Source organism: Drosophila bipectinata, chromosome 3L (assembly GCF_030179905.1).
Source record: "Drosophila bipectinata strain 14024-0381.07 chromosome 3L, DbipHiC1v2, whole genome shotgun sequence".
NCBI classification, from domain to species: Eukaryota; Metazoa; Arthropoda; class Insecta; order Diptera; family Drosophilidae; genus Drosophila; species Drosophila bipectinata.
In genome coordinates this window covers 948,231-974,517 of record NC_091738.1, presented here as the reverse complement: position 1 = coordinate 974,517, position 26,287 = coordinate 948,231, and the positions used below count along the sequence as shown (strand labels likewise).

Below are 26,287 nucleotides of genomic sequence, written 5' to 3'. Positions count from 1 at the left end.
ACTAAAATCATGATGTTACCCCTATGAAAATTTTCGAAAATCGGGTAAAATTTTCGATAGGACAATTTTTATTGCGAATGATAGTAATCGAAAATCCAAGATCGGGAAGGTGGGACATTTGACGATCCGCCATGTATTACTCTAGTTATGAACATTTTCCTTGGGAAAAATAAATATTTACCAAGTGAATACCAGGAGAAGAGGTCTATCAGTCAATACAGAATCTTTTCAAACACTTTTTATCAAATTTCTTAGCAACTTCTCAACAGATTTAAAAACGGAATACCATTTTTGAATCACAAAAGTAATGAGTACCAATTTGCATTTTAAGATTCGAATGAATAATTAACAACATTTTTTTCCAAGTTACACACACTTGGCATTCCATAAATCATAGAAGTTACTTGTTTTCCAGTCATTTCATTTTAAAATCTAGTCATTTTAGTAAAACCCACAAACAAAAGACGTGACACAAAATTTCAATTGCTATTTTATAATATTACAAAAATTCTGTAAAATTTTCGATACACAATGTCACTAACCCCTGATGATGGCAAGGAACCGGAATTTTACCAACTGCAGACGTGCGAAGGCTACACCCTTGATGTGGAGACTTCTGTAGTGGAGCAGATGGGCACATTGCGTGATATGCTGTTGCTGGAGACCTCCCACTCCACCGAAGTAATACCGCTGTCGAAAATTCAGTGGTGGGTCTTGGATATAGTGGTCCAGTGGTGCAGATGGGTCCGGGACAGGAGTTCAATGAAGAAGGACAGTAATAGAGTCAAATATTTCGAAGGACTTCTCCGTGAGGGAAAGGACGAGGTAATCTTTCAACTCCTCTTGGCGGCCAACTTTCTGCATGTGGAGAGCTTGATGAAAGCGGCGACGCAGTACCTGGCCGATACTATATCAGCCTGCAACAGTGTTGAGGAAATACGGGATCGTTTCGACTTGCCGGATGATATCCCCAGCGACGAATTTGAAATCGATCCTTGAAAATCATAGCACAAATTTGTATTTGCCCAGAACTCTAAATAAAAATTCTCAATTTTTTGTAAGTAATTAAATCTTTATTAAATCTCAATTTTTCGGTGATTATTATTCATATTTTTGGGGATCTTTTCTCTGTGATCTTTCTGTTTCCTTGCCAAAACTCTCGCTATGCTTATTCCGCTACATTACTTAACTCAATTACGTTTTCTTTATACTCGTACTTGACCTTTTTCGAAAAGCATTCGAAAATTGTTCACAACATTTTCAGAGGCTCTACAAGTCGGCCCAAAAACCTTTCCTCAACTATTTCCATACATGGTGTTCTTAGTTATTGCTAAAGACCTTCTCGGCCTCATCGATTCATTTTCATGCTTCTGTATTTTGTTATTTGTTCTCGATTGCAGATTGCAACGGCAATTGCAAAAATTGGCAAAGATGTGTCAAAAAATAGGGAGTAGGAAGAACCAATGGCAGAAACAAAAAGACTGGTGGGGGTCGGGTCGACGAGGAGGAGTGCCCTGTCAAAAATCGCGAAAATCGGTATTCTATATAGCTCGCATTGGGTTTATTTTTGCTCAGGGGAGTTCAGAGGGTCGAAACCGACGACGACGACGACGACGTCCGCGCCTACATAGCTCTTCTGCTGTTGATCTTCATTATCGGGGTTTTACTTTATAAATCGCTCCATAGAAAAAGTGTAAACTATGCTATCCCATATTGATAGAGTTGTATAGCTTCAGCTTCTGCTTCGTCTCATATAAATAGGTGTATACATAAATGAATATATACATGAATATATATATTCCGATTCTGCCCGCCTTGTATAGTCATTAAATATATGTATAATTTATTTATACCTTTTGTCGTTTATCGTTTATATATATATTTTTGTATTTATATGTATATATGCAATTTATATTGCTTAACTTTGACAATGCAACGCTTTGAAGCAAGAGGCAGACATAGAGAGAGATTCAGATGCAGATTCAGATTCAAACGAGTTATTCTGGTTGATCGGATGACTTACCATACTATATATAAGTAGTCACCCGAAAAGCAAACGCTTCAAGTCTGTCTGTTCAGTTAGAAATATGAAACTTGCAAAGGAAGCGCCACTTTAATCATTAAACTAGTTATTTGTTTTCCCAATAATCTTGTTTTCTTCAATTAAGTTTTAATCTGTAGCTGTGTCTGTATCTGTATCTTACTAAGTGTCCTTTGAAACGGAGTTCATTACGTTACGCTTTAGTTTAACTTTAGTTCTATCTTTATGTATACCTTTAGTTTTACATTTAAGTTTAAATATTCACGAGCACGCGCGAGCATTTCAATTTGCATTTTCCTCAAAATTTACAATTTTCAGTGTTCAGTATTCAGTTTTTAAGTTTAGTTTATTCTTGACTCTTGTTTTTGGTAATTTTTCATATTTTCTTCTTGGTTAAGTTTACTATGTGGAATGTTTGAGTAAAAGTTTCAGTTTCTGTTTCTGCCTTTTTTTTCCCTGCTTTTACAAAATAAATATTCATCATCGGCATCGTGGCTGCTGATGTTGTTCCATCTGGTTCCGAACTCTGTACTCTCTGTCTCTAAAAGTTTACGTTACGTGACTTACGTCTTAAAAAGTTAATATTTTCTCCTTTTTGTTATTTTGCTTTTATCTCTCATCTCTCAAAAAACTTCGTTCTGGGTCCAACTTGCTTCAGTTTCAGTAATTTTCCTGATATTTTGTTGCCGTGTTTATTATACGAATTTTTTTTGTTTTGTCTCCATCTTCAGCTTGAGCATTCTTTCTGGGGTCTGGGGTCTCCGCGATAAGTTTAAGATATCTATGAAATTGTTCTTTCTTTGGCGATATGTATGTACATGTTTGAAAACTGAACTCAAAGTAAGAAACTCAGGCTGAAAAATAATAATCAATTCAAAAACAATCAATCTTTCGTAAACATGTCTTTCGAAAAATTTTAATTTATTCTCATCGTATTATCGTACTTGTATATGTGGTAGTTCTAACTTTAATGTGTTGTTTTCTTTACGTTTAGGCTTTATACAATAATTCATAATTATAAATGTAAAACATAATTTTCGTTTAGTGTTTTCCTTTCTGGTGTTTGTGTTAGTTCTGTGTTTTTGTGTTCTTGCTTAGTTGGCTTAATTCAAAAATTAAAAATGTATGGAAAGCAACAGTAAGTGTAAATTAGTGTCTAACCTTTAATGAATTTTTCTCAGCCGTATTTGCGTATGCTCTTGCAGGACTTTTATTTTAATTTAATTTATTAATCGAATATCATATCTGTTTCTCTTTTCATTTTATATAATATAATACATAATTGCCTTGACTGAAGTGTAACAAAGCGACTTAATGTTTCTACAAAAGACGAATTGATATTTTGATTTGCGTTTAAAGTTGACTTGGACATCGAAAGAAATTTATTTACACACAATCAACAAATTAAGATAGCGAAACATAGGGAACTTAAAATTAGAAAACCGAGCTGCACTCTAGCTGTTATCAACAGAGTCCTAATATTATCAATTATGCTCTTGAATGTGGCCTTTCCTCATATCATCCTTCCTACTTAAACTCCAGTTTCCTCTCTTTTTTTTTTTTTTTTTGCTTTTTATTTGTTTAGTTTTTTTTTGTTGGTTTTTTAATTTTTATTTTTTTTGCAGTTGCCTCGAAAGTTCATTTTTTTTTTGTTTTTAATTTTTTGCTTTTAAACATTTGCTGACAATCTGGTGCTGCATAAAATACAATTGCTGCTTGGGCTGCTGCTGTAATTTGCCGGAAAGTTGCTGCCATTGCAATCGTCATGGCCTATGGAATCTGCAAGAGATGCAAAGTTTTGATTAGTTTTTTTCCAACTAAGACTATGGGCTAGAAAGTTGGGACTGAAAACCTGGCCCATGGCTCTTTAAGCCAGCCAGCCAGCTAAACAAAATCCAAAAGCCATTACACACTCGCCACCCAGTTGTATGGCCTGCCAGGGAAGTAGAAATGGAAAAGGCATCGCCGCCACCGAGTCCTTTGTGACTGCATATCGCCAAAATACATTTGTAAAGCGAGTGGGTTCGGTGGCAAGCTGCACGTGACACTTCACTGGCCATTGGCATTGCCAATTTTTTGCTTGGCTCACTTTTTGGCCATTCGATTTGGCCACAAGGACACGCCCGCTCCATAATTCAGCAGCCAGCACTGGGACGTCTCTATTGCGAGATTGCTTTAGTCCACCGATCCCCCCACGAGTGCAATTTGCAAAAACATTCTAGTCCTTTAATGTCCTTTGCCAAGTCCTTTTTAAAGACCAAAGTAAGAGCTCACCTCGTTAGATGACGACTGCCTTCGTGGACGGCCATCTCGGAGGACTTGAACTCGTTCAGCTCCTTGCGAATGGCGGCCTTGTCCTTCGGCGTCAGTCTTGTCCAGGGCTTGTCCGCCCGCCGATCGTAGTCGTGGGCCTGCGTCACCTCGATGTAGTCGTTGAACCGGATGATCTTCTTCTCCTTCAGCTCCTCGACGGTGGGCCGAAAACTGAGCTTGCGCAGCAGATACGATTTTTTCTCCTCCTTCTGCTTTTTCTCCTCGGCGGGTGATTGAGCTGTAAAATATTTAAAAACGTTAATTAATATTTAAACTAAATAAGAGATGTTAATACTCACTTTTCAAAATATTGCGCTCGACCAGTTCCTCGGCCGTGGGACGCATCGACAGGCGACGGATGAGTCGCGCCCCGATCGCCTCCTTGGACTCCTTGAGCTCGTTGTCGGTGACCTGGTGCAGGATGTTGCGGTTGATGAGGTCCTGCTTGTCCGGGCGCAGCTGGAGCTTCAGGGAGAGGGACTCCTTCCTGGCCAGCTTGGCCAGCCGGGTGTTGTCGTTGTCGTCGTCCCGGTAGACGATGTGTCCGTCGCTCTCGTCGCTGTCGCTGCTGCTCTCCCGTATCACAAATGGCCGCGTGTTCTCCTTGTTCTCCACCGTGCACGGCAATTGGATGTTGAACATTTGCTGCCTGCTGTGGGGGGAGAGGCACATTAGCACATTATGTCATTAGCAGAGATGGCATTAACACTAGACTACACACAGACACCAACAACAGCAATAGCAACATCAACATAAACGGCATAGTGTGGCAACCACAAGCGACAAAAGAATACCCAACTCATGCAGAGTCCTTCCACCCCTCTGAGCCGCCTCTAAGCCTTTTCATCTCTGCAATCTTGGCCAGGGCAATCTGCCAGATTTACCCAGACCCAAACACGCACACGTGCAGGAATAATATCCTGCCATGTAACATTTTATTCATGCCACAACTGCACTTGAAATAAAAGTTTCAAAAAAAAAGGAAAAGGTAAGCAAGAATAGTATGGAGGAATTAAAGCGGATTCCACATACAAGTTTAATATTTCCCATAGAAAATCCTAGTTCCCTACACTCTACTGTACATCCTTTTCTACGTTTCGTCCTTAAAGTTTTGTCACCAAACCGAAAAATCCTTTCCACCTCTTTATTTTGCCTTACTGTGGCTGCGGCAGTTTCGTTTTCCCTTCCGCTTTTCTCCATTTTCTTTTTTTTTCGTTTACGGCACGTGGAGTGCACATCTGGCCACCCCCCACCCACACACCCTCGCTCATGCAAATAATATGCAAAATACATGTGTGTGGGTATTTGACTTTGTACTTAAAGCTGTCGGGCTGTCGGCTCGGAGCTCCGAGCTCGGAGCTCGCCTCGAATGCCATATCCTGTTGGCTGCTTCCGCCGCACTTTCGGGGCGTTAATGCAAAACACGATTGGATAAAAAGTGAACAAAGCTTCGCACAGGGCTGGATGCTGTGTGTACCACACGGCGGATGAGTGACATAGATAGCATGCCCTGGGGTGGTAGTTCCATAGCAATTGTCTCCGAGGAAACGCCTGGCAGGAAGCAACTACTTTTTGTTTCGATTTTAAGCCAACAGTTTCTTAAATGCACAACAGGAATTACGACAGAAAGTTGGCGACCGTGACAGAGCTCTCTACTTATTCGATCTGAAAGCCCAATATTTTAGAGCCCAGGCCTTGGCAGTCACTCCATCCCACATCGAACCATTTAACCCCGGGCAGAATGGCTTTATAGTGCGGTATGCCCCATAAATTGTGCTCGATTGCCTTCGCCTTGGCTCGCATTTTATGATGGGAAGATAGATGTGTGGCCTACAGTATCTGCACTATGTGCTCTGGCAGGAAGAAATCGCTTTCCCGGGCACGTTGCAGCTATTTTACATATTCCGCCCTGTGCCCTGCCCTTCTATTTGATTTCTGTGCGTTATAAGCTGCATGAATTGCCTCCAAGTGTGTCTCCTGCCATCCATGCGAATTTCAATTTCAATAGCAGGCTCGCTCGTTTGAAGCGCCCCTGGACTCGGGACCTCGAGGCAAGAACTCTGACTAATGAAAAAACTTGACCCAGACTTGGCCGGGAAAGTCTCATTTCCTTTGTCTGTTTTCGCTCCTTCTGGCACTTCTCTCGAATGTGGGAAATATCAAATTAAACAAGCAAATATTCCTGCCAGAGAGGCCCGGCCTGCCAGGGGAACTAAATTGTAATTTGAAACAAATTCCTGCTTAAGATGAAACATGCAGGACGACTCAGAGGGCGAACAGAGGCAGTAGTTTCACAGATACACACTCACACTTACATATACGTGTATGTGTATGGGTATGGGTGTAGGTAATGGAGAGGACTCAAGTTTGTGGTGGCAACAGAAGAAACAAAAAATAAAACTCATAAGAGGCAAACAACGAAAATCGCAGAAGCACAAAAAGTTAGTAATTTAATAACAAAAGTGTGCCCGTTCTGTTGCTGTGCATGCCAGTGTGGGAGTACTCATTCGAGAGAGTGTGTGTGTGTGTATGCCAGTGTTGTAAAAGTTTCAGTTTTTATTTACTCAAACACAGAAAAAAAGAAAGGAGGAAAAACTCAAACAAAAACACTGACGGATGAGTGTTAGAGTGCAGCAAGTGCAAGGATACAATGGAAAAGTGTGCTATTTTCGTTTTTTGTTCTGTGAGGGACAAAGTGGATTATTTTTCAGAGGGACCTGGGGGAGTGTTACATAACAACAGTAGTAAGGAGTAACATAGAAAGAGCGATGTGTGGGGTTGCACTAAGAAGCATGTTTGGGTTTATTTTGTTTTAATTTTTGGTTTCTGTTTTTCTTTTTTGGCATTACAAATAAATTATCTAAAAATTGTTTACCATAATCTAATCCGTGGTCGTAGTATTGGCCTGATAGTTCGGTTTGTTTAGTTGAGAGTAGTAGTAGTTTTAGTAGATATAGAAGTGAAGGGTTTGGTTGGTTGGTTGGTTGTTTTTTTTTTGGCGGATTCGACACGCACACACAAACGAATCGGAATCGGAATCGAAATCGAATTGGTTTATGAAATATATATGTAGTATATATAGTAGAACAAACACAGGTACGAGGTACGGGGCGGTCGGGGGAGAGCAGAAGAGAACAAATTCGTTATATAGAAAACAGTAGTTGTGTAACAATAAGAACATGTTTGGGTTCAGAGTGAGTGGGGGGTGGGTGGGGGTTATATCTTTTGGTGAGTTTTTCTTTCTGACTTGAAAAGTTGTAAACACACCAGAGAGACAAACATAATCTCTGGATTGGGAAAAGAGGAAGAAAAAATCTACCAAAAAACGTGTGGGAGTCAAAGGTTGTTAAGGTGTAAGGGGTCAACGGGGAATTGAGTAAAAATAACAAAAGTAACTACTAAGAGGTGACTATCTTGCGGTTTAAGCTTCGGAGAAGATTCCTTAAGAATCTTATTATTAAACCGCAAGAGTAGACCCCCGCTAGGACATACTGGCTACTTACTTGAGCGAATAGTTGTTGCCTGCCGCATCCTGCCGCACCACCAACGGACGCTGGCTGGCCGACTGCTGGGCCGCTGCTGCTGCAGCTGCCGCCATCGAGCCGATGCCGCCATTGCTGTTGGAAATGGCCGCCGCGCTGGCCGCACTTCCGGCGGCAGTTCCGCCCGAGTGCTCCTGGGTGGGCGTGACCGGCGTGGAGGCCGAGGCGGGCATGATGCCGCCCTTCTTCTTCAGCGCCGACTTGAGAGGAACTGCATTTGGTTTGGGCTCTTTGGCTGGAATTTCCTCAACGCGCTGCGTGTCCATCATGCGCACGTGGTTGCCCCCGTAAGGGGCGTACTCGTCGTCAGAGTCGAGCTCGTCCTGATCGGGATCGTGATCTGTTTTGGGGGATGAGACTAATTAGAATAGATACTAGGAACTAGGGATCATGGGAAGGTGGGGGGGAATGCAAGTTTCTTCTATTTTATAAGAGGGGGGTTGCTATATAATCTTGAGATATATAGTTTTCGAGCATAACTTATGAGGTGCGCACTTTTGTTAATGAGCTGAGGGGGGTTAGCTACTTCGAGGATATCTGGTGGGGATTACGGGATGGATGGGGGGGAATGGGATTTACCATCGTAGTCGTAGTCCTGCTGGTAGTCCTGATCGTTGACGGCGCCTGGCCCGTGCGGTCGTCCTGCGATGAGCGTGGGGCTCGGCGTGGAGAACATCGGCGGCGGTGGGATCGGTCCGATCTCCGAGAGCGGTATCGGGGGCTCCGGCAGCTCGCTGAGCATCACCCCCGGGGGCAGCTTCCCTCCGGGGTACGGGGGCGGAGTGCTGCCCGGCGGGCCACCCACCATTTTTCCATCTTCGCCATCTGCGGGGCAGTGCAAGGTTTCATTTTTGAGAAATCGATTTTTGAAAGCGGAAACGGATGTGGGAGGTAGAGATACAAAGGGGGAAGAGATAAAGATATAGAGAAGACAGAGAGAGAGTAAGTGATCAGCTCGTCCTTGAGTCTAGCCAATATGTGTGTGAGAGTGGGTATGTGTGGGGTGTGAGTGTGTGTGTGGGTGGGTGAGAGACTAAAGACCATCTCTTTCTGGGTAGAAAAGTAAAAAGGACACTCTCGTCCTTCACTTACACATGTGCTCGTTGTGGTAGCAGATGTTGACGCCGCGACGGGTCAGCTTGCTGGCGCCGCCCAGCGTGTTGGGCCTCTCCAGCTTGCCGTCGACCTGGTGCAGCCCGCCGCCGCCGGGAGGCGGCAGCATCGAGCCCTGGCAGGTGGGCTGCTCGATGTTGGGCATCGATATTGTGCCATTGCCGCCATGTTGTTGCTGTTGTTGTTGTGCATCAGTCTTGTCTTTTCTTGGTTCTGCAACAAAAAAAAGGGGGGGGGAGCATGAGTGGAAAGCACACTAATTTATATTTAAAACGAAAATAAAGTAGTCCAGTGACAGTCATTGTGTGGCAGGACTGGCCACTTGACAAGCTTTTACTTTAATTGTCGTGTGCAGGGCTGCCCGCTTGGCGGCGAGTCCTTTTGGGCTGTGGCAAGTGCCCGGCGGCCAGCTGGTCCTGCAACCACTCGAGTGGCCACAAAGTAGTGGACACACACATGCGGAAAAAATAATGTAGTACGTTGGACTTTACAGGACACGGAGGAAAATGGGGGCTTATAGGATACAATATGTTGTATTTCAGAGATGCTTTCTAGTTATTTTAAAAGGTAATTTTAATTGGAAGACACTTTTAACAGCGAAAATATTATTTTAAAAATAAATTATAATCATTTTCTATATTTCTTCCCTCAGTGCAGTCATGTCCCTGCGTTTATTTCCCTTTAAATTCCTACTAGAGAGCCGTATTTTAAATTGCAGTTAAAGGATTAAGCTGCCACACTGCCTGGCAGGAGACTTGCGGGTCAAGTTGCGGCTGGCAGGTCCTCCCTCGGGCCGACACGGCATATGCGCATTATTTTCTTGTTGAACTCGAGCTGCGGGAAAAACAAACCAAGAAGTCGACCGGAAATTGCCCGAGTCCCAGTGCTTATTTTTAGACATTATCCCACCACAGAAAGTGTCTTATTTTCGGACTATTTGGGCGAGTGGCACGCAATTAAAATGCCACCCTTAATAGACGCCGACAAGATCGCTTACCAAAGCAATTAAAGCAGACATTCCAAGCCCCGGCCCCGGCGATCGCTTGACAGACAGCCAGAAGAGCCGAGCAAAATCCTGCGCAGTATTCTCCATCAAGACCCAGAAACTGGCGGGCCAACAAGGTGCTGGTGTAAACAGCGAATAATTTATTGAATTTTGGATGCAAGTGAGGGAGGCAGGAGTGGGTCTGGGACTGCATGCCAGTCGGGTGGTTAATCGCACGTAAATAAATATCAAAGCGACTAGCTACGCAGGGCAGCTCTGCTGTGCGCCAAACTATCTGAAACAGACACGAATTCCGCTGGCCCAGTGCCAGATGGACTTGACGTGTTTGCCCAAAATATGTTTTTTAAACAAAAATGAGTGAATATTCGTAACAGCCGGTGGGAAGAGTGCTGAAGTAATGCGCTGATTATTTTTCATGCACCAAGTTCAAGCATTCGGAGGGAGAGGCCTTGACTTTGACACAGGTATGGCAGGTTGTTTATTGCATACTAAATTATAATATATTCTGAATGGAAACTACAATTCAAAATCAATTATGCAAATGGAGATGAAATGCCGGCCCATTTATCAATTAGAGCTGTCGGGCTACGGCTTGGCCTTATCCTTATCCGATGAGAGTCCTTACACCTCGTTCTCCGCAGACTGGCAATCTTTTCGGAGAAATCTCTAGAGACTTGCCCAAAGTTTTCCTCTATCAGACATCTGTGGAAACAATGGCCACTAATGACATTAATTAAGCACAAAGTTTGGCCTCTAATTAGCAAACACACAGAAACACGACTCGGCCAATTGCAAACACGCCTCAAATCATTATCTGGCCGGCACTTGGAGGAGAACTCTAATCAATTATCCTTGAAGTGGTCTGTCTGGGAGGCAGTCTCCTTCAAGTACTTGGTGCGTGGGCTTCCCTCCTTCTTGGGCTTTAAAATCATTTATTTAAAACCCTGTCATATTTGTTTTTCAAAAACATTCCAAACCGTCTCGCACTCCGCTCAAGTTAATTAAAGTTTTCCCGCCACAATGTGATTGCCTGGCACGCATCCCGAAAATAAAGTTTATTTTGTTTATGATTGAGGGGGTTTGGTGTGTGTTTGGGGTGTGTGGGCGACACTGTGACGTCACACGGGATTTGGATTCATGTTAAACGTAATGCGGGGATTTATTTATAATTCATGCAGCCCTGCCGTTCAAAATGAAAAAAACAAAGAGTAACTAATTGTGCGGCCACCCACACAACCACAGAGAGAGAAAAGGTATAGAAATTTTTTAAAATAATAATATTAATAAAATAGATAATAATAGTAGTAGTAGTGGAAAGAGTAGTCAACACAATAGTAGCTAAACGGATTAACCATATACCCTTTCAAAATCAATATCCTTTAAGGACTAGTATCCTTTTTTTCACTTTCGCTTTCAACAAATCAACAAGGAAACTGAAAGTTTGGCTCTCGAGGAGCAAGGAAAGGATCCTGTGACTGCAGGCCATGTGTGGATATTTGATAAATAAGCAATGAGCCTTGTGTATTTGCGGTGGGGCGGGGGCGGCAGAGTCTGTACAGTCGTCCTGGGACTCCCCACTGCAGAAGGCCGCAGGCAGCAAATTTTCATAGCTCATTTTCAGTTCAGTTTTTTGCATGGCAGGATCTGCCTGCCTGCCTGGTAGCCTGCCTGGCAGCCGTCAAAGGACATTTGGGGAATACATGGCAGGATATGTCGGAGGCGAGGAAGCAACGGGTTCCTTTGGAGATTGACAGGCCCAGGAAAAGTTTGACGTCACTCGTCTCGACTCGACACACAACGAAATTACATTACTCATACGCCATGTGGCCGCAGCAGTGGGAGGAGGGTTGGGGTAAGGGCGTGGCAGGCATATCTCACAACAACACGTGCATGTGACTTGGCGAAGGCGAAGCTGCATCTCGGCCTCCGAAAACTGCTAAAATTACAAAGCAGCATCACGTATACGACCCGTTGCTCAACTTGGCAATTACAAGACTTACCCACCGCCCCCCGGGCCAGTCCCTGTCCCAGTCCCATTCCCAGCTGCAACGGCTGTGCAGGCCTTAAATCAACACTCTGTCACCATTCGTTAAATTTAATTAATGCTCCACCACACCACCTCGGCGGGGCTTCGGTGAAAAATTTGTGGCAAGCCGAATAATTGAATTCATATCAGCAGGTGCGTGGGCAGCGTGCGAGGTTATCAATATTTGATTCAATTAATTACCTCATTTGTGGACTAAATGGATATGGATCTCCTTTAAAGGTCCTTTTTGTTGAATTTTCCCCTTGCCTGGTCAAAGGATGAGGGCTTTTGCATGAGGGCTGCCTCTTCAAAGTTCACCTTTTTCTATTTGTCATCCGCCATTTGGCAGTCTCCAGTCTCCGCCCGGGCGGAAAGCGTGCTCCACTCGAGAGTCTTCCACACGAACAAGTGCACTCGACAATGGCAAGTGAAATACAGGGAAATTGTTTATGGCCAGCGAGTGGTTTATTGAATGGAAAGGCAGCAGCCGGAAAAAGGGTTCTCCTCGAAGAAGGACGCCAGGCTCACAATTTATGACCTTTCACCTCCGCTAAGCTGTTGCTTCTTACACGGACTTCCATTAGCGGGCCAATGAAATCCCCACCAGACACGCCACATTTCACTCGACCTTTGACCTTTCTATGTTTACTTTCGATATACTCGAATTAGATGTATATATTTATAGTAAGCGAAAGAAATGCCAAGCATGCCGCATAGCTGAGGATTCGGTCCCCCGGGGCCGTTGACGAAGACGCCACGTTGCCCCACAATTCGGTGGCCCGGGCTGGCCGAGATTGAAATGCGTTTGCCATTTAACAGGTTAATGCAAAAATAAACACATCAGCCAGCCAGCCTGCTGTTCGACTGACACGGAGAACAAATACCTGCCGTACAATTAAAAGTTTTACGCGCCCATTTCGCCAGAGGCTGTGTAAACAGGCGCCGAATTAAAAGGCGATTAAAAATAAATTAAGTTTGCAGGCAATTGTTAAAAGCCGAAAGGCAAACATAGCGCTCCTGGGCCGCTGTAACGTCTGACTTCAGAAGGTTTCTCTCTGTCGAAAGGTGAAGGTCGAGGTCTGAGAGGAAAATATTTTTGATTTCTTACCCATTAGTGCTCAGCCTAGGATTTGTCATCGCAATGAGATATTTGGGGAGGTGCTAGGGGGAATAGCATTCGGAGGTGACGATTGATGGCCATTCGAGTGGGTGGCTCTAGGGGATGCTGAGAAACAACGAAATCAATTTATTTTCATTAGGATTTGAGATTGTTGTCTGTTGGAATTCCTCAGATGTGAGAGATATATTCAAAATCACTTAATTGACTTTTGCTCTGAAAAGTGACAGAAGACAGAAAAGTGTCGGATATTCTGCAGTTGAGACGCAAATGACGATGATGGTTGTACATTAAGTCCTAATGACAGGTCGCTGCATCCTATATCCCAACTTGGCGGGCATTAATGTCGCATTGTTGCCTGGGCCACAAATCTCCCAGAATTTAATACGTTTCTCGCCGAATTTTATTTTCTCAATCCACAAGCTATACCCCGCACGTATTTATAGACTATATAACGCCACAGATTTATGGGCTGGCCGACCGGGCAGCAACAACACTGGTTCTACTTTCTTAATTTGATAGATGAAATCAGCACTCAGTTATGCAGGAATCGGCGAATGAAAACAAATGAGCATCCGAGGGCCGAGAGCGTATTAAATAAATTCATTTAAAGGCCGGACACTGGAAGGTGCTTGAGTCTCCCCCTTTGCTGATTTATGGCCCGCCCCGAAATTGTTGCATATCGTAAAAAACGAGGCTCGGGAAAAAGCATAAATAACATTTAATTTTGGGTGAACTCGGGGAGTCAGTCGCTCCTTCTTCTGGCCTGAAAGTTGATGAAAAGCCCGCCCGTTTCGCCCGCACAAAGGATGGCTCGAAAGAACAAAATAATACCAAATAAAATAAAAATCTACAACAGCCAGCCCACCAACGAGCCTGCCTGCCAACCATCCTTCCAGTTTCAGAGAAAAAAACAAAAAGTTATGCCAAAGTTGGCAGGCAAGTTCGAAAGGTCGGCGGCAACTTGAACTGCGGTTTTCGAACATAATCAAAGACTCGGCAACTTTACGAGCCGCACACACTCGACACATGGCCAGCCACCATTTTCCGCCACCAGCCACGTCCTGGAGAAACAATGGCATAGGGGAGAGAGATCCTTGCAAAGGAAGGACCTCTTACTAGGAGTAGGAGGAAGCTAGGAGTAGAATTATTTCTATTCCATCACATTTTTTAGACAGGATTTTTATTGAAACCCCTCCTGGAAGAAACCCCCTTTGTAGCTACGCCCCTGCTGCCACATACTTGAACACACGCGCCGCTGCGGTGTAAATTTTATAGATGCGCCCTGGAAAGTAGGCAACACCAAATGGCAAAAAGCATCCTCTGAGTGCAGAGGCCAGGACGGGGAGAAAGTGGTCTGGTTGTGGGAGAAAAACACAGAATTCCAATTAGAAATGGTCACGGCGGCAAAAAAGTCCTCATCGGAAGCGTGCACTGCATTTAATTGGAACACAGAACCAGAAACTGGCTTTTTGCATAAAATTTCCAGCTGCAAGTTGGCTTTTAATTGGAAACTCGGTCCGGAACGTGGGTGATTATGATACCATTTGGATGGGAATCCATTGTCTGGTTGGGTGGTTCGTCCGATAGTCCATCATCGTGTCAGTTGTCAGAGCGACAACTTGCCAATTCGACCCATTAATCAGGAACATCTGCCACCGGGCGACCGGAAGCGGGGACTCCACAAGCCCTTAAGAGGTTTCCAGCAGATTTATAGAGCAAATAACCAGGATTACACACTCGGCTCGACACAGTCACCTGTCGTGGGTCTTCCTCCCTCCGCCAGCTCACAACTTGCTACTTCTGATGTGGCTCAGAAGTTGGAAACCCGTCCAAATTGGATTTGTTGTCTGGGAAACCCTGTACCCCATCCCCATCTCTTCCAGGAACTCGGTTTGTCCGATTTCTTAGTGCCGTCTAGGCTGGGGTTTAAATTTAATGAAAGTGCCTCTAAACGGCTTCAACGGGCTGACGAGGGCCTAGGCACATTAACGAGCTGGCAAGCAGCCCCAGGGCTGTGAGGACACGTGGTTGGGTAACAGTAGGCGTCACTTTAGCTCTGCCAACGAGTTTCAGGGCCCCGGGCTCCAGCAAACAGCCGAGAAGCTTTTCACACCCAATTGCTAGCTCTGTTGAGGCAACACCAGCTGCCGAGCTAGGCCGGGCCAGAGAAAGACAACAATAAAGTGTATCCTTCCTCCTGCCGCCAGTTTGGCAGGATGTGTTTGTGTTACGTACGTGCTTTCAGCTATTTTTTGTTATGGTTAACGCATACTCCGGAATTATGATTACATTCTGCTCGAAAGGAGCTCTAGTCATAGGTGGTATCCGATAACGAGGACTCTGCGCTTTTCTCATGGATGAAGGTCCTTTGGCTGAGTTCCAATGCGAATTCTATTCCCGAAGCCTTATCGAAATCGAGCAGACAAATTGCTCAGCAAAAGTGGTTTAGAAGACAACTCGGGAGTGTTGTTTCATTAAATTCCACAATTCCCGGTAACAAGTTTCTTCTTCTTCGGGGATGGCCTGCCTCCTCCATCGATGCCAGGGCGTTGGCTTCAATCAATAGCTGAAGGTCACACGAACTAGCTCTGATAGGAGGCCTGCCCGTCTTCCTGCCTGCCTGGCACATTAATCATACGCCATGTGTTGCGCCAGTCGCTGGGCAATTAGTTTCAGCATTTACGGCATGAATTATGCATGGCAGGATCAGGAGCAGGAGCATTGGGGAATCTTGGGCAGTAAATTGCTTTAATTGACAGCGGAAGTGCTCCGAATAAAACATTTTAAGGCACCACTGCCTTAGCCAGCGGGATAGAGCCTTCTTGCAATAAATTAGCCATCATTTCGGCCCCGAAGCGGATGCCTGCAAGGTCACCGCGATGATGATGATTTGTTGTTTGTTTTTGGTCGAGATGAGCACACTGTGTTGACAAGAACTTGAGCGAAATCTTGGCCAGAATGACATAATTAAAAAGATATAATTTAGTGGCATTGCCGCGGGCGGGTCTCTCCTCAGAAAGCGAAAGTAATAAACATAAATTCGAGCCTGAGCAGTCCAAGGATTTGGGATTCTCCAGGGGAGGCTGCCGACTGCCATGATTGATGGCCCGGCAGAGCCTTTGTCTTCAGCTCTCGAGGAGTATTCGGCAACCGAATTGTCATCAGCTGATGCCATTGGGGATTAATGAAGCTCCCTGGAATGATGATTGATGTTCAGCCAGCAATTGTTGATCAGCAATCTCATTGGAGATTCTATATCTTAACCATAGAGTATCTCGGCTAAGTTATTTGTTTTCACAGCTTATTTAAATACCAAAGTATTCGGTTCTATCGCCAAGGAATTTAAGCCAAAGAAATAAAACATATGAATTATGTCCGCACATTAAAGAGACAGTAGCGACAGCAGCGCGGAGGGAAAAATAGAAACAAGAGTGCCTCGATGGCGTCAAAGATCTGCTGTCGAGGATTTTCACCGCCATGAATCACATCGCCATCCACATCGTCGAGCAGAAAACAAATTCCCGCCCAATGAGTCGATGTGTCACATGCAGTAGCCCCGCAATCGCAATTATAATATTAAGCCCGCAACAAAATTAACATTTTATAAATAAACGGGCGAGAGGCCGAAAATAGACCTGCCATCCCCACACCAGATCTGGCCAGATATCTAGCATATATGAGGAGATACATAGTTCATTAACATGTAAAGACTGCAGCACAGAACGCCTTGCCGAAGGTGAAGTTCATTAAAATTCCGCGTCACTCACAGAAAAAAAAACACACAGAATGTATAAACAGAAAAATGCCAGAAACTCAGTGAAGGTCAGGGCATAGTTTTCCCCACAGAGTCTTTTCGGTGATTTTTGTATATTTTTTGCGGCCCACCATCCACCATCCACCGACCATCATCATCATCATCATCAGTATTAGCTTTAGATATATCTTGTGCGGACATCGGCTGGAAAATTTGTTTGTTTTCGTTGGCTGACTGGCTAACTGATGACGTCCAGCCCGGCCACCATTTCCCTCCATTTTCCTTCTCCAATCCGTATCTGTATCTGTTGGCTGACGCTGCGAATGTGCGGAAATGCGTTCCTCAGACCTCATTTGGGATTTGCGATTTATCGCTAGTCGGTGCCTGAAGTAAATTTTGATTGGCAAATAAATGGAGGGAATTAAATTGATTGGAATTGCGTGGCAGATTGCCGGACAAATAGGTTTAGGGAGGATCCAGCTTTAAATTATTGCAGAAATTCAATTCAAGGAAGAGGAATAATAGAAGCAGTGTCCTGGCAACCGACATGTAATCTGAATAAATCCCCCTTTGTGAGAAAATGAAAGGAAAAACACTGCCAATAAAAGGGCCCTGATCACGCAATCACAACATCCATCTCATGTCCTGATGAGAGTCCTGCGGCCAGTTGGGAAAAGTGTAATTAAGACCCAATCCATCAAACGGAAAAAGAAACACTACCTGAGTAAGTCCACCACAATCCCCCATGTAATTCAATTCATGGAATCTCCCACCCTGGACCAACTTTGATAACAGCTTAATTACTTGATAACCGGGGGGAAAGTCCTTTGGATTTATGTAATTAGTTCGAGATACTTCCCGACTGATGCCAGGACTCACCCACACGTCCTGCACATGAATTACCATAAATCAAAGGAACCTCACACACAGACATACAGGACCAGAGAGGACGATGAGTGGCAACTAACCGCCAAGGCGGAGCAACTTTCTGGCCAAAAGTCAACGCTTGACAGTCATTAGTCATATAAACCGAACAAGTCCTGATGTGGGTAAGGACGATAATGATGACAGGCAACAGAACCAGAGCCGCAGAGCTAAAAAAAACCCAAAAAAAAAGTCTGAAAGTCAGATAGTCGTCAGGGTCCTTTCCGAAATATCTATCTCTCTGAGTGACCACCCATCAAGATCAAGGACGAGGAAATCAAAGCCACAGAAGGCCGACTGCACTTTATTACCACAGACCCCAACCTTGGCGTAAAGGCTTTTTTTTACACAAAAAGAATGGCCTTTTTTCTACAAGTGTAGGGACATTATGCAACTAAAGGCCCAGCTAGTCTCTTATTATTATTCTTTTATTTTTATTTTATTGCCTTGGCATTTATCTAAAGGCGCAAAGCCCAAGGCTTCCCTTTGTATCCGAGTGGTGGGTCAGGCCGCGGCAAAGGGTTAATTAAAGTTGAGCTACTCCCACGTTCCAGGTGGGCAATAAATTTTATGGTCTCTTCGGGCCGCTTTTCATCTCCTTTTGGCTCGGTTGGCTTTTTTTTTCTGCCCCACCCCCTTCTCTGTCAAGAGCGGAAAATCGGCTTGAAGTAGTTTTCGGGGAAAATATTTTCCAACATATTCCCTTTGTTATTTGACAATATTTATGTTGGTTGTAGTTGGGTAAGCGGCTTACCCTTCTGGCCACTTTGAAGTGGACTTCCCACTGGACGCCAGGAAGGGAAGCCAGTAGAATAGACCCAAATCGTATTTGTTGGGAAAACACTTGGTGTTCACTCTCGAAGGAAGTCGACACTGAGTAGCAGGAAATTAAAATTTTAGCCAAGCAGAGAGAGTCCTGCAAAGGAGCTGGCCTTAAAGCGGGGAGACAGGACGCCAAGTCATCAGGAGTGGTGGGAGAGACTCTTCTTTCAACAAGGAAGTCCTTAATTTGTTTGCTTCCCTCTTCCCACTCTCCTCCCCACTTACAGGTCGTCCTTCTGGAGAATTTTCATTTGAATTTTTAATTCCGCCACGCCCACATTCTGTGACACTTAAAGCATTAGTTTGACAGCCTCGGGTTTGGGATGAGGCTGGGTTTCAGGCTGGGGCACATTATTCCAGCCAGGATATGATTCGCCGGCATCTATTTAAGTGAGTGCAAACTTTACCCAACATTACATAACCCCCATAGCACACAGCAAGGCAAACATTTTGCAAATTTTCAACGCAAATTGTTGAAGGCACAAGCGAAGCCCAGAAGGGCGAGAGCCTGACTATGCCACGCGTCATGAATTTTCCGCTTTTTCCTCTTTTTTTTTTCTTTTTGTTGCTGAAAACTGCTGAAAATTTTATGCAAAAGCGAACAACAGCAGAGCTGCAGTGGAGCGAGGACCTACGCTCGGCGTTAGTAAATAATATTCTCCCTGGCATGTCCAACCGGGCCAGGCCGCAAAATAAAGGATCCACACCGATAATGGCAGACTTTTATTTTATTTCGGCTTTTGGGTTCTGGCCTGGCAACTGCAAACACTGTGTTCGTCTGCTCGTTATTGCCGAGAGTTGATTTTAATTTAAAGATTAGCGTTGAATTATTCACCGAAGCGGAGTGGCAGCCTAAAAAAATGTGAGTTATGGGCTCTCGAGGAGGGCTGTGGGTTTTGATAAATGGGCACAGAATTAGTGGAACATGACAGGGCACTTGTTGCAGACTTCGCTCTTTAATATGCTTGATTTTCATACCATATTTCCAAGAAAAGGTCCTTGAATTGGCCTGCAATTAAGGACGAAGAGTTCCCTTCAAAAAAAACCACAAAACGTTAAACGAAATGAAACGTCACAGCCAAGAGAATGGCAAACACTCCTGCCAGCCACAGCCACCAAACCAAACAGGTCCTTTCACACACACACCACACACTCACCCACACCCACACATACACACACACATGTAAAGCAAACAACAATACAAACAAAAGGCAAATACGGCAATCCACGAAACCGGAGCGCGACAATTGCGCTTTGTGGGGGGCGTGTCGGAGTCGACGAGGCAAAGGGGGCGTGGCCGGGCGATGCTACTGGCAGGCGGGCGTCCTTCAACAGAGTTGACCTTGCACTTGCCACTTGCTGCACGCGCCGGATGTTGGTGCCGTCTCCCTCCCTTCCTTCCGCTCGGATTCCCTTGCACTTTCTGTCCATATCTCTGGGCCATTTCTCCTTCCGTTTCTCCGTTTCTTTTTTTCCCGTTATATTCTTTTTTTTTCTGCTTTGTGGTGTGTGCAAGGACGCGGCAGAAACTGATAAACAGACACACGCCTGGCTGGGCCCACGTGCCGCATCGGAAAGTGCGTGCGACCTGCCCGCCCCCTCTTCTGCCCCCGCTGCACTGCCCTCTAAAATGATTTTTAATTACACAGTTTGCGGCATGCAGCAAATGGCATTTGTTGGCCATTTCTGGCCCGAAGCCAGCTATGCACGAATTGTTATGTAAATGGCTGCCAGAAACAAAAAAAAGGGCCTAAAAAATGGATGCAGTTTAAAAATTGATTAAAAATTAAAAAAAAGCAAATAAAAAAAAATTCCTTTTTTGTAAAATATTATTTGTGTTTTTATAGTTTATCCTAATACTTAAAAATATTCACCAAACCCTTCCCCTTTTTCTCTGAAATTTCTCAAAAAAACTGCAATTTGAATACTGGCCCCAATAAGTATGCAATATTTCTCGTTGGCTGCCATTCTTGTCTGTGTGTGTGTGTATCTGTGTGTGAGTGCTCTCCTGGCAGAGTAATTTCATTGAAATTGTTGAACAAATAGTTGCAGTGTTTGGAGCAGATATTCCACATGAAATGGCTGCTACTTCCACAATTGTGGAAAATCATAAATAAGCTTATTTCGCATTTGGCCAAAAGGGGGGGGGGGGGGAAGAACCCCCTTCCCCCCACCAGAAACTGTATATTGGATTACTTTCGCCTGACATTTTGTGCATTTCCCAGCTTATCCCAGTCTCAAGCTAGAAACACTTTTTCATTTTCTCGTTAGGAAGGCTCCTTCGATAGTTGTCCTTACAGGGTCCTGACAGATAATTGATTGCGTTGCCAAGTTTGGGGCACATTTTGATTGATTACGGGGGGTGGAGGGGGGATTATAGTTTACCAACAAGCATTGTTTACCAGCAGGGCCTCTTGAAAACTCACCTGCAACGAGAGATAAAGGGATAAGCTAGTTAGTAGAGTTTCATTAAATAAGGACTCACAATTACCAAGCTAAAGGATTATTATAATTATGCAATTAAGTGCTAATCGAGGCAATTTATTTAATCATCGCCATACACACACAGTGGTGGGGTATTTTCATTAAAAGCTTCTCGCCAAAGTCTGGCCACAAAGCACACTTGATGCTTCATTTAATCGACTTTTGGAAGCCAGTTGGGAAGCCGATTCGGGCCAGAAACTGTCAACCCAGCAGCTTACCAGTCAACACCCCCCTAGCCCCTCTGTCTCTGGCAAATCACAAAAAGTTTCAACAAGTCACGCATTCAATTAAAAGCTTCCGCCCACTTGCCACACTTTCCCGCATTTTCCACCCAGGGCTCTCAGCTCTGCGTCCTGATGATGACGCGGCGCTCTTGGAGTTGGAGCTGGAGCGTTAATGCTGGCGGATTATAACGCACCAAGGCTCGAATCCTTGATTATAAATACAAGTACGAATGAGAAGCAGCTCTCGCATAATGCATTTAATTATTAACTCGCGGGATAATGCGAAAGTTTTCCCCCACTTTGGCTTAAACTTATAGGCCACATTAGCAACTGGCTGGGGGCCTTGACTGGCTGGGCTTACATGTCTTCGGTTAGCTGCCCCTTTGGGCCACAATGCTGCACTTGGTCCGCGCTGCAAGTTCAACAAAGTTGCCAACTTTGAATTAATTGCCAATTAATTTCGACCAGGCCACTCTTGCCTCTAAACTTTTTCCGCTTTCTGCGGCAATGGTGTGAAAATTCATTAAACTAAATGTTTCGAGGGTCGATACAAGAGTTCTGACCTTTCCTTTGTAGAAACACCTTCTCCAATCTCTTCTTATTTGCTGGAAAATTGGAAAAGTTCCTGCCATGCAACTCTGACACAGATACAGATAGTTTGTCCATTAGGGGAATGCAAAACGGAAACACTTTACCAATAAAGGACCTCCTCCGAGTCCTCCTTCGAGTCCTCCGCCTCTGGACCAGACCAGAGCTCCTTTGAATGACTGACTGAATGGGAGCGAGGCACTGACTGGCAGCCTTGGCTCCTCTGCACTCGGATTTATGGCTCGAAAATTATTTATTTTGATTGAATGTTTCATAACTCGGTCTTGGCATGCAGGTTGCCAGCCCGACTGCCCTCTGGCGGAGAGTCTCCCATTTTCCATTCCATCCATTATGAAAGCCTTGCTGCAGAATTAGATTGTGGCAGGAGGCAAGAGCTTGCAACTTTTGGCAAACTCATGTCAGAGTCTGGTAATTGCCCCACACACGTGTGTGTTGGCCAGGCCTCGAGGAGCACAATTTCCAAATGGCCTTATGCAATGCCTCTCTCCCACAATTAGATTTATTATTTGGCCTAACTTTGAGCTATTATTTTCTCTCAGTGTTGCAAGTGGAATACAATTTTCATGAAGAGCAAATAGTGCACACAAATCGATCAGATTCGCAGCGACAATTTCTGAAAGGGACTCGCCCCCAGGGAGCCTGGCACCTTCCCAGCATATTTCTCGCTTTCTCCCACTTTCTCCTCACTTCTCACTTTCTCCAGGACATCTTGGCCAACTCAATATGCAATTCCTGGCTGGAAGCGATTGCAATCAGTGGCAGGAGAGCGTAGGTGGTGGGACTTGCATTGAAACATATTTTTATTGACATTTTCTGCTCGGCGCAGGATGTGCTAGGATGTGCCTCCCCCTCATCCTCCTTCAGAGGAAAGAAGTACCCCCACAAATACCATAATCAGAGCCAATAACTGCCTTTCAAGCCCTGAGAATTGGCCGTTTTTTAAACATTGTACCTCTTTTTAAAAGCCCTCTTATACCCGCTCCATAAACTATCGAATGCCACTCCCGAGGATCGACACTTTAAGTCCCCTGTCCGTCCATCAATGTTGACACAAGAGCCCCCACCTCCGCCCCCGCCATAAAACTTTTCAATAAAGTTGCAGGCTTAAGCTAATCGCCCCACCTCCCAGTCGCCACCCACTTCCATTCCAGAGGAATCCAAGCCAGAAACCGACCCGACGCAGCTGCAATTTGGTGGCTCGTCTTTATGGCTGACCACGCCCATCACTCTCCAGCACACGCCCACCTCCCCACACGCACACACTCATACTGGGTATATAACACACTTTATTACCGCCGCCATAAAACGCTGCAATGTCCGAGCCAATATTCCTGGCAGACGTTTAGGCCACGAAGGTCGAAAGGAAAAGGATGTGGAAAATTAGTCAACAATCCCGAGGATCTTAAGAGCTAAACAAGCTTAGTTGGTACTTAGTTAGTAACTATTTTAAATAAAATATTATCCATTGAGAGTCTAATCCTATTTGCTCTCGAAAGTCCCTAGTCTTGACCTTCAATTTCTGACCATAGGATGGTAGCTCACCTAAACTCCTCTTGACCGTGGCACGTGGCTTGCTGGAGCCGCTGTTCAGGGTGACCGCTATGGTGGCCGTCGTCCGGGGCTTCGCCGGCTGGCTGCTGCCCAGGGGCTTGTTGGCCACAACTGGGAATGGCTTCTGCTGGCGCATCAGGGTCTGGTTGTGGTTGTGGTTCTGTTTCGGGGTCTGGGTCTCCTGGTTGGTGGCGCTGGGCAGGGCCGAGGTGGAGACCGAGGTGCTGGACCGCTTGTAGCCCTCCGTGAGGAAGGCCGGGGGCGGGGTGATGGGCGGCGCCGGGATGCACATCTGCTCGTCCACCGGGGAGCTGGCGGCCGTGCTGGGTGCCGTGATGCACTCCCGCAGCCTCAGGCCGCCGGGCTTCAGTTGGTTACCACTCGTTCCTGGCCCATTCGAGGGGGAGGGCGAGTGCGAGGTGGCCTCGTTGCAGTAGAGTTCCAAGTGGTGCTTGTCGCACCTCCGCCGGCGGCGGATGTTGGGGGCTATGGTCTTCATTTTGGCGCCATTCTGGGATCCGCTGGGGCCCGATGGCTGGTTGATGGACGGGACACCGTCCTTGGAGTTAAGCCGGATGTAGTGCACCCGGAAGATGCGTACGGGCTGCTTGTTCTGCTGCTGCTTCTGCTGCTGGTGCTGCTGCAGATACTCCTTGTAGGTCTGTTTCCGCTGCTGTGGCAGCTGTTGTTGCAGGAGTTGCTGATGCTGCTGTTGCAGTTGCAGTTGCTGCTGCTGCTGTTGATGCTGTTGCTGCTGCTGTGGCGGCTGGTATTGCAGCATTTGTCTGGCCAGAGTGGGCGTGTCTTGTCCAAATGTCCTCCAACTGGCTGGCTTTGGTTATTTTTTGAATCTCAAACCTCGCTTGTAAATATTAGCCTCTTGTGGGGTTATTCCGATATAAACTTTATAGAAAATAGTAACTTTATATATGCTATATATATGCTTTGTGGGGATTATAGTTAAATATTGTTACAGATATTCTGTTCAAAATGGAAGCTTTCAATTGCGGCGTTTGTAACTTTGTTTGCTTTGATTTGTAGGTTTCGTATTGTTATCGAGTGTTGGCCTTGGCTTTTTGTAATTTTAACAAATATTTGCGTTGCTAGTTGACTCTGTTGCGGTTGTACATCGTAAATATTTAAATGTAGGTCTGAAAGCCTCTTTAACGCGTGTCTTTTCTTCTTCAGTGGATATATATCTCTTAAGGTTATATAGCTATATAGTTTGTATAACTTCTTCTGTTAACCGTTTAATTGTAGATCGTAGTTCTTATTCAGGAAACACAATATTTCTGTAGTAACTCTGATGGTTTTCCTTCTCTGAAAAGTCATCGAAATTATTCAAAGTCTAGAGGAAGGACCCTCTCTGTAGAGGGAGTCCTTCGGTCACGCCCATTGAAATTGCTAATCAAACAAATGACATCCAGCCATCCTTGTGGTGTTATGCAGATTCTTCCCAAAAAAAAGGAAAGGAAAGAAATCGAGGAAACCAAAAATTAATGACTTGATGGAGTCAAGCTGGGTGGACCCAAAAGTTGCCACTGATGCCGAGTATTGAGGCATTGATGCCACTCGAACGTGACTGAAATATCGGAAGTGCTTCGCAATTAGGACTCCCTGGCAGGGAGGGAGTGCGAGGGGGGGAGTGCGAATAATGTAATTTTGATGTTATTTGCGGTTTGATGGGAATTCAATTATGAGAAGCCCTCCATATGCTTTCCCAATCCGGATTCTGGATGCCAAGAAATGGTCTTCGGAGTGCGACAAATGAGGCGTGCCATCCCGAGAAATGTCCTGTCAGCCGAGCACTTATCCTCGACAAGAAATCGCTATTGCTTGTTATTGTTTTTGCCAGGGTCCTCTCCCAAGGACACCAGGACTATCTGGTTGCCGGCGTAATAAGCCAATCAATTCAGTGTCGGATGAACTGCTTCATTAATTTCACTTGCACCCAGTCCGGGTTGGGAAAGTGAAAGAATTATGGTGGCAGGACTGGAAGGACTAGACCCTGCAGGACTCGCATGGCATAAAAGTCACGTAAGCTGAGGCAGAGGTCCTGGCAAATAAGCCTGCTTAGCTTGGGGATGGATACTTTGGAAAATGGCAGCTGCCTCTTTCGCCTTCGCAGCCATATCGATGGCCATTTGGCTCGCTGGCCCAGCTGGTATTATTATTTATGTATCCTACAGGATACAGGATACAGGACTCAGGTGCGTGCTTTTTTCAAGAAAGAAGGGAATAAAGCCCCAACTAAAAAGTCTCCCAATTTCAAGGCCAGGATACAGTTTCCACTCGAACTTCCATTATCCTTCTCCTCTAATTGCCAAACTTTTGTCCTGTTTATTTGGGCATCTCGGCAATTTAGTTCATAGTTTGCAAATTAAACTTATAATTGAATAGCAATGTCAATGGGCGTGGCTGCATGGGAGGGCGAGTGTGGAGCTGATTCTCAAATATTTGCGCAAGTTTCGGGTTCTGGCCAGGCCCGAATGCGACACAGAGATTCAAATTAATTGAAGAAACGGCAGAAACTTATCCCATTAGTTCGATAACTATTTCAATTACTTAATTGGCCTGGAATTAGAGGCCCAAAGGGAATTACTGAGCGTGTTTAAATATTAATAGAGAATCAGCTCCACATAATATCTAAGCTTGTGGCTCACAGAATCAAGTATTTCGTTGCTTTTGTATTTTGGTTTTTGAATAAATTCGTAAAATTCCAAAATGCATATAATTTGATTTAATTTTTAACATTTAA

At 44.9% G+C, this 26,287-nt stretch overlaps 2 protein-coding genes across 15 annotated transcripts in view; one reads left to right on the top strand and one right to left on the bottom strand.

The window, feature by feature from the left end:
- The first annotated feature begins 417 nt into the window (after nucleotides 1-417).
- On the top strand, nucleotides 418-1,070 carry LOC108126271 (uncharacterized). Its single transcript, XM_017242774.3, has one exon. It carries the CDS (start codon nucleotides 532-534, stop codon nucleotides 997-999), a length of 468 nt encoding a protein of 155 aa, XP_017098263.2. The 5' UTR covers nucleotides 418-531; the 3' UTR covers nucleotides 1,000-1,070.
- A 1,860-nt stretch (nucleotides 1,071-2,930) lies between these two features.
- LOC108126269 (phosphatase and actin regulator 2) overlaps nucleotides 2,931-26,287 on the bottom strand; it is a 75,842-nt gene continuing 52,485 nt past the window's right edge. For 6 of the 14 annotated variants that reach the window (XM_070280456.1, XM_070280454.1, XM_017242756.3 and 3 more), the window contains 7 exons: nucleotides 8,989-9,222; nucleotides 8,476-8,721; nucleotides 7,858-8,236; nucleotides 7,230-7,259; nucleotides 4,654-5,006; nucleotides 4,316-4,592; nucleotides 2,931-3,820 (listed from right to left, as the gene is read on the bottom strand). In XM_070280456.1, the coding sequence (XP_070136557.1) occupies nucleotides 3,805-3,820; nucleotides 4,316-4,592; nucleotides 4,654-5,006; nucleotides 7,230-7,259; nucleotides 7,858-8,236; nucleotides 8,476-8,721; nucleotides 8,989-9,222 (1,535 nt within the window). In that variant the 3' untranslated portion in view covers nucleotides 2,931-3,804. Of the gene's footprint in view, nucleotides 3,821-4,315; nucleotides 4,593-4,653; nucleotides 5,007-7,229; nucleotides 7,260-7,857; nucleotides 8,237-8,475; nucleotides 8,722-8,988; nucleotides 9,223-20,710; nucleotides 21,088-23,520; nucleotides 24,850-26,287 lie in introns of those variants that run through there. The other 8 variants (XM_070280457.1, XM_017242762.3, XM_017242760.3 and 5 more) reach the window with 6 other exon arrangements.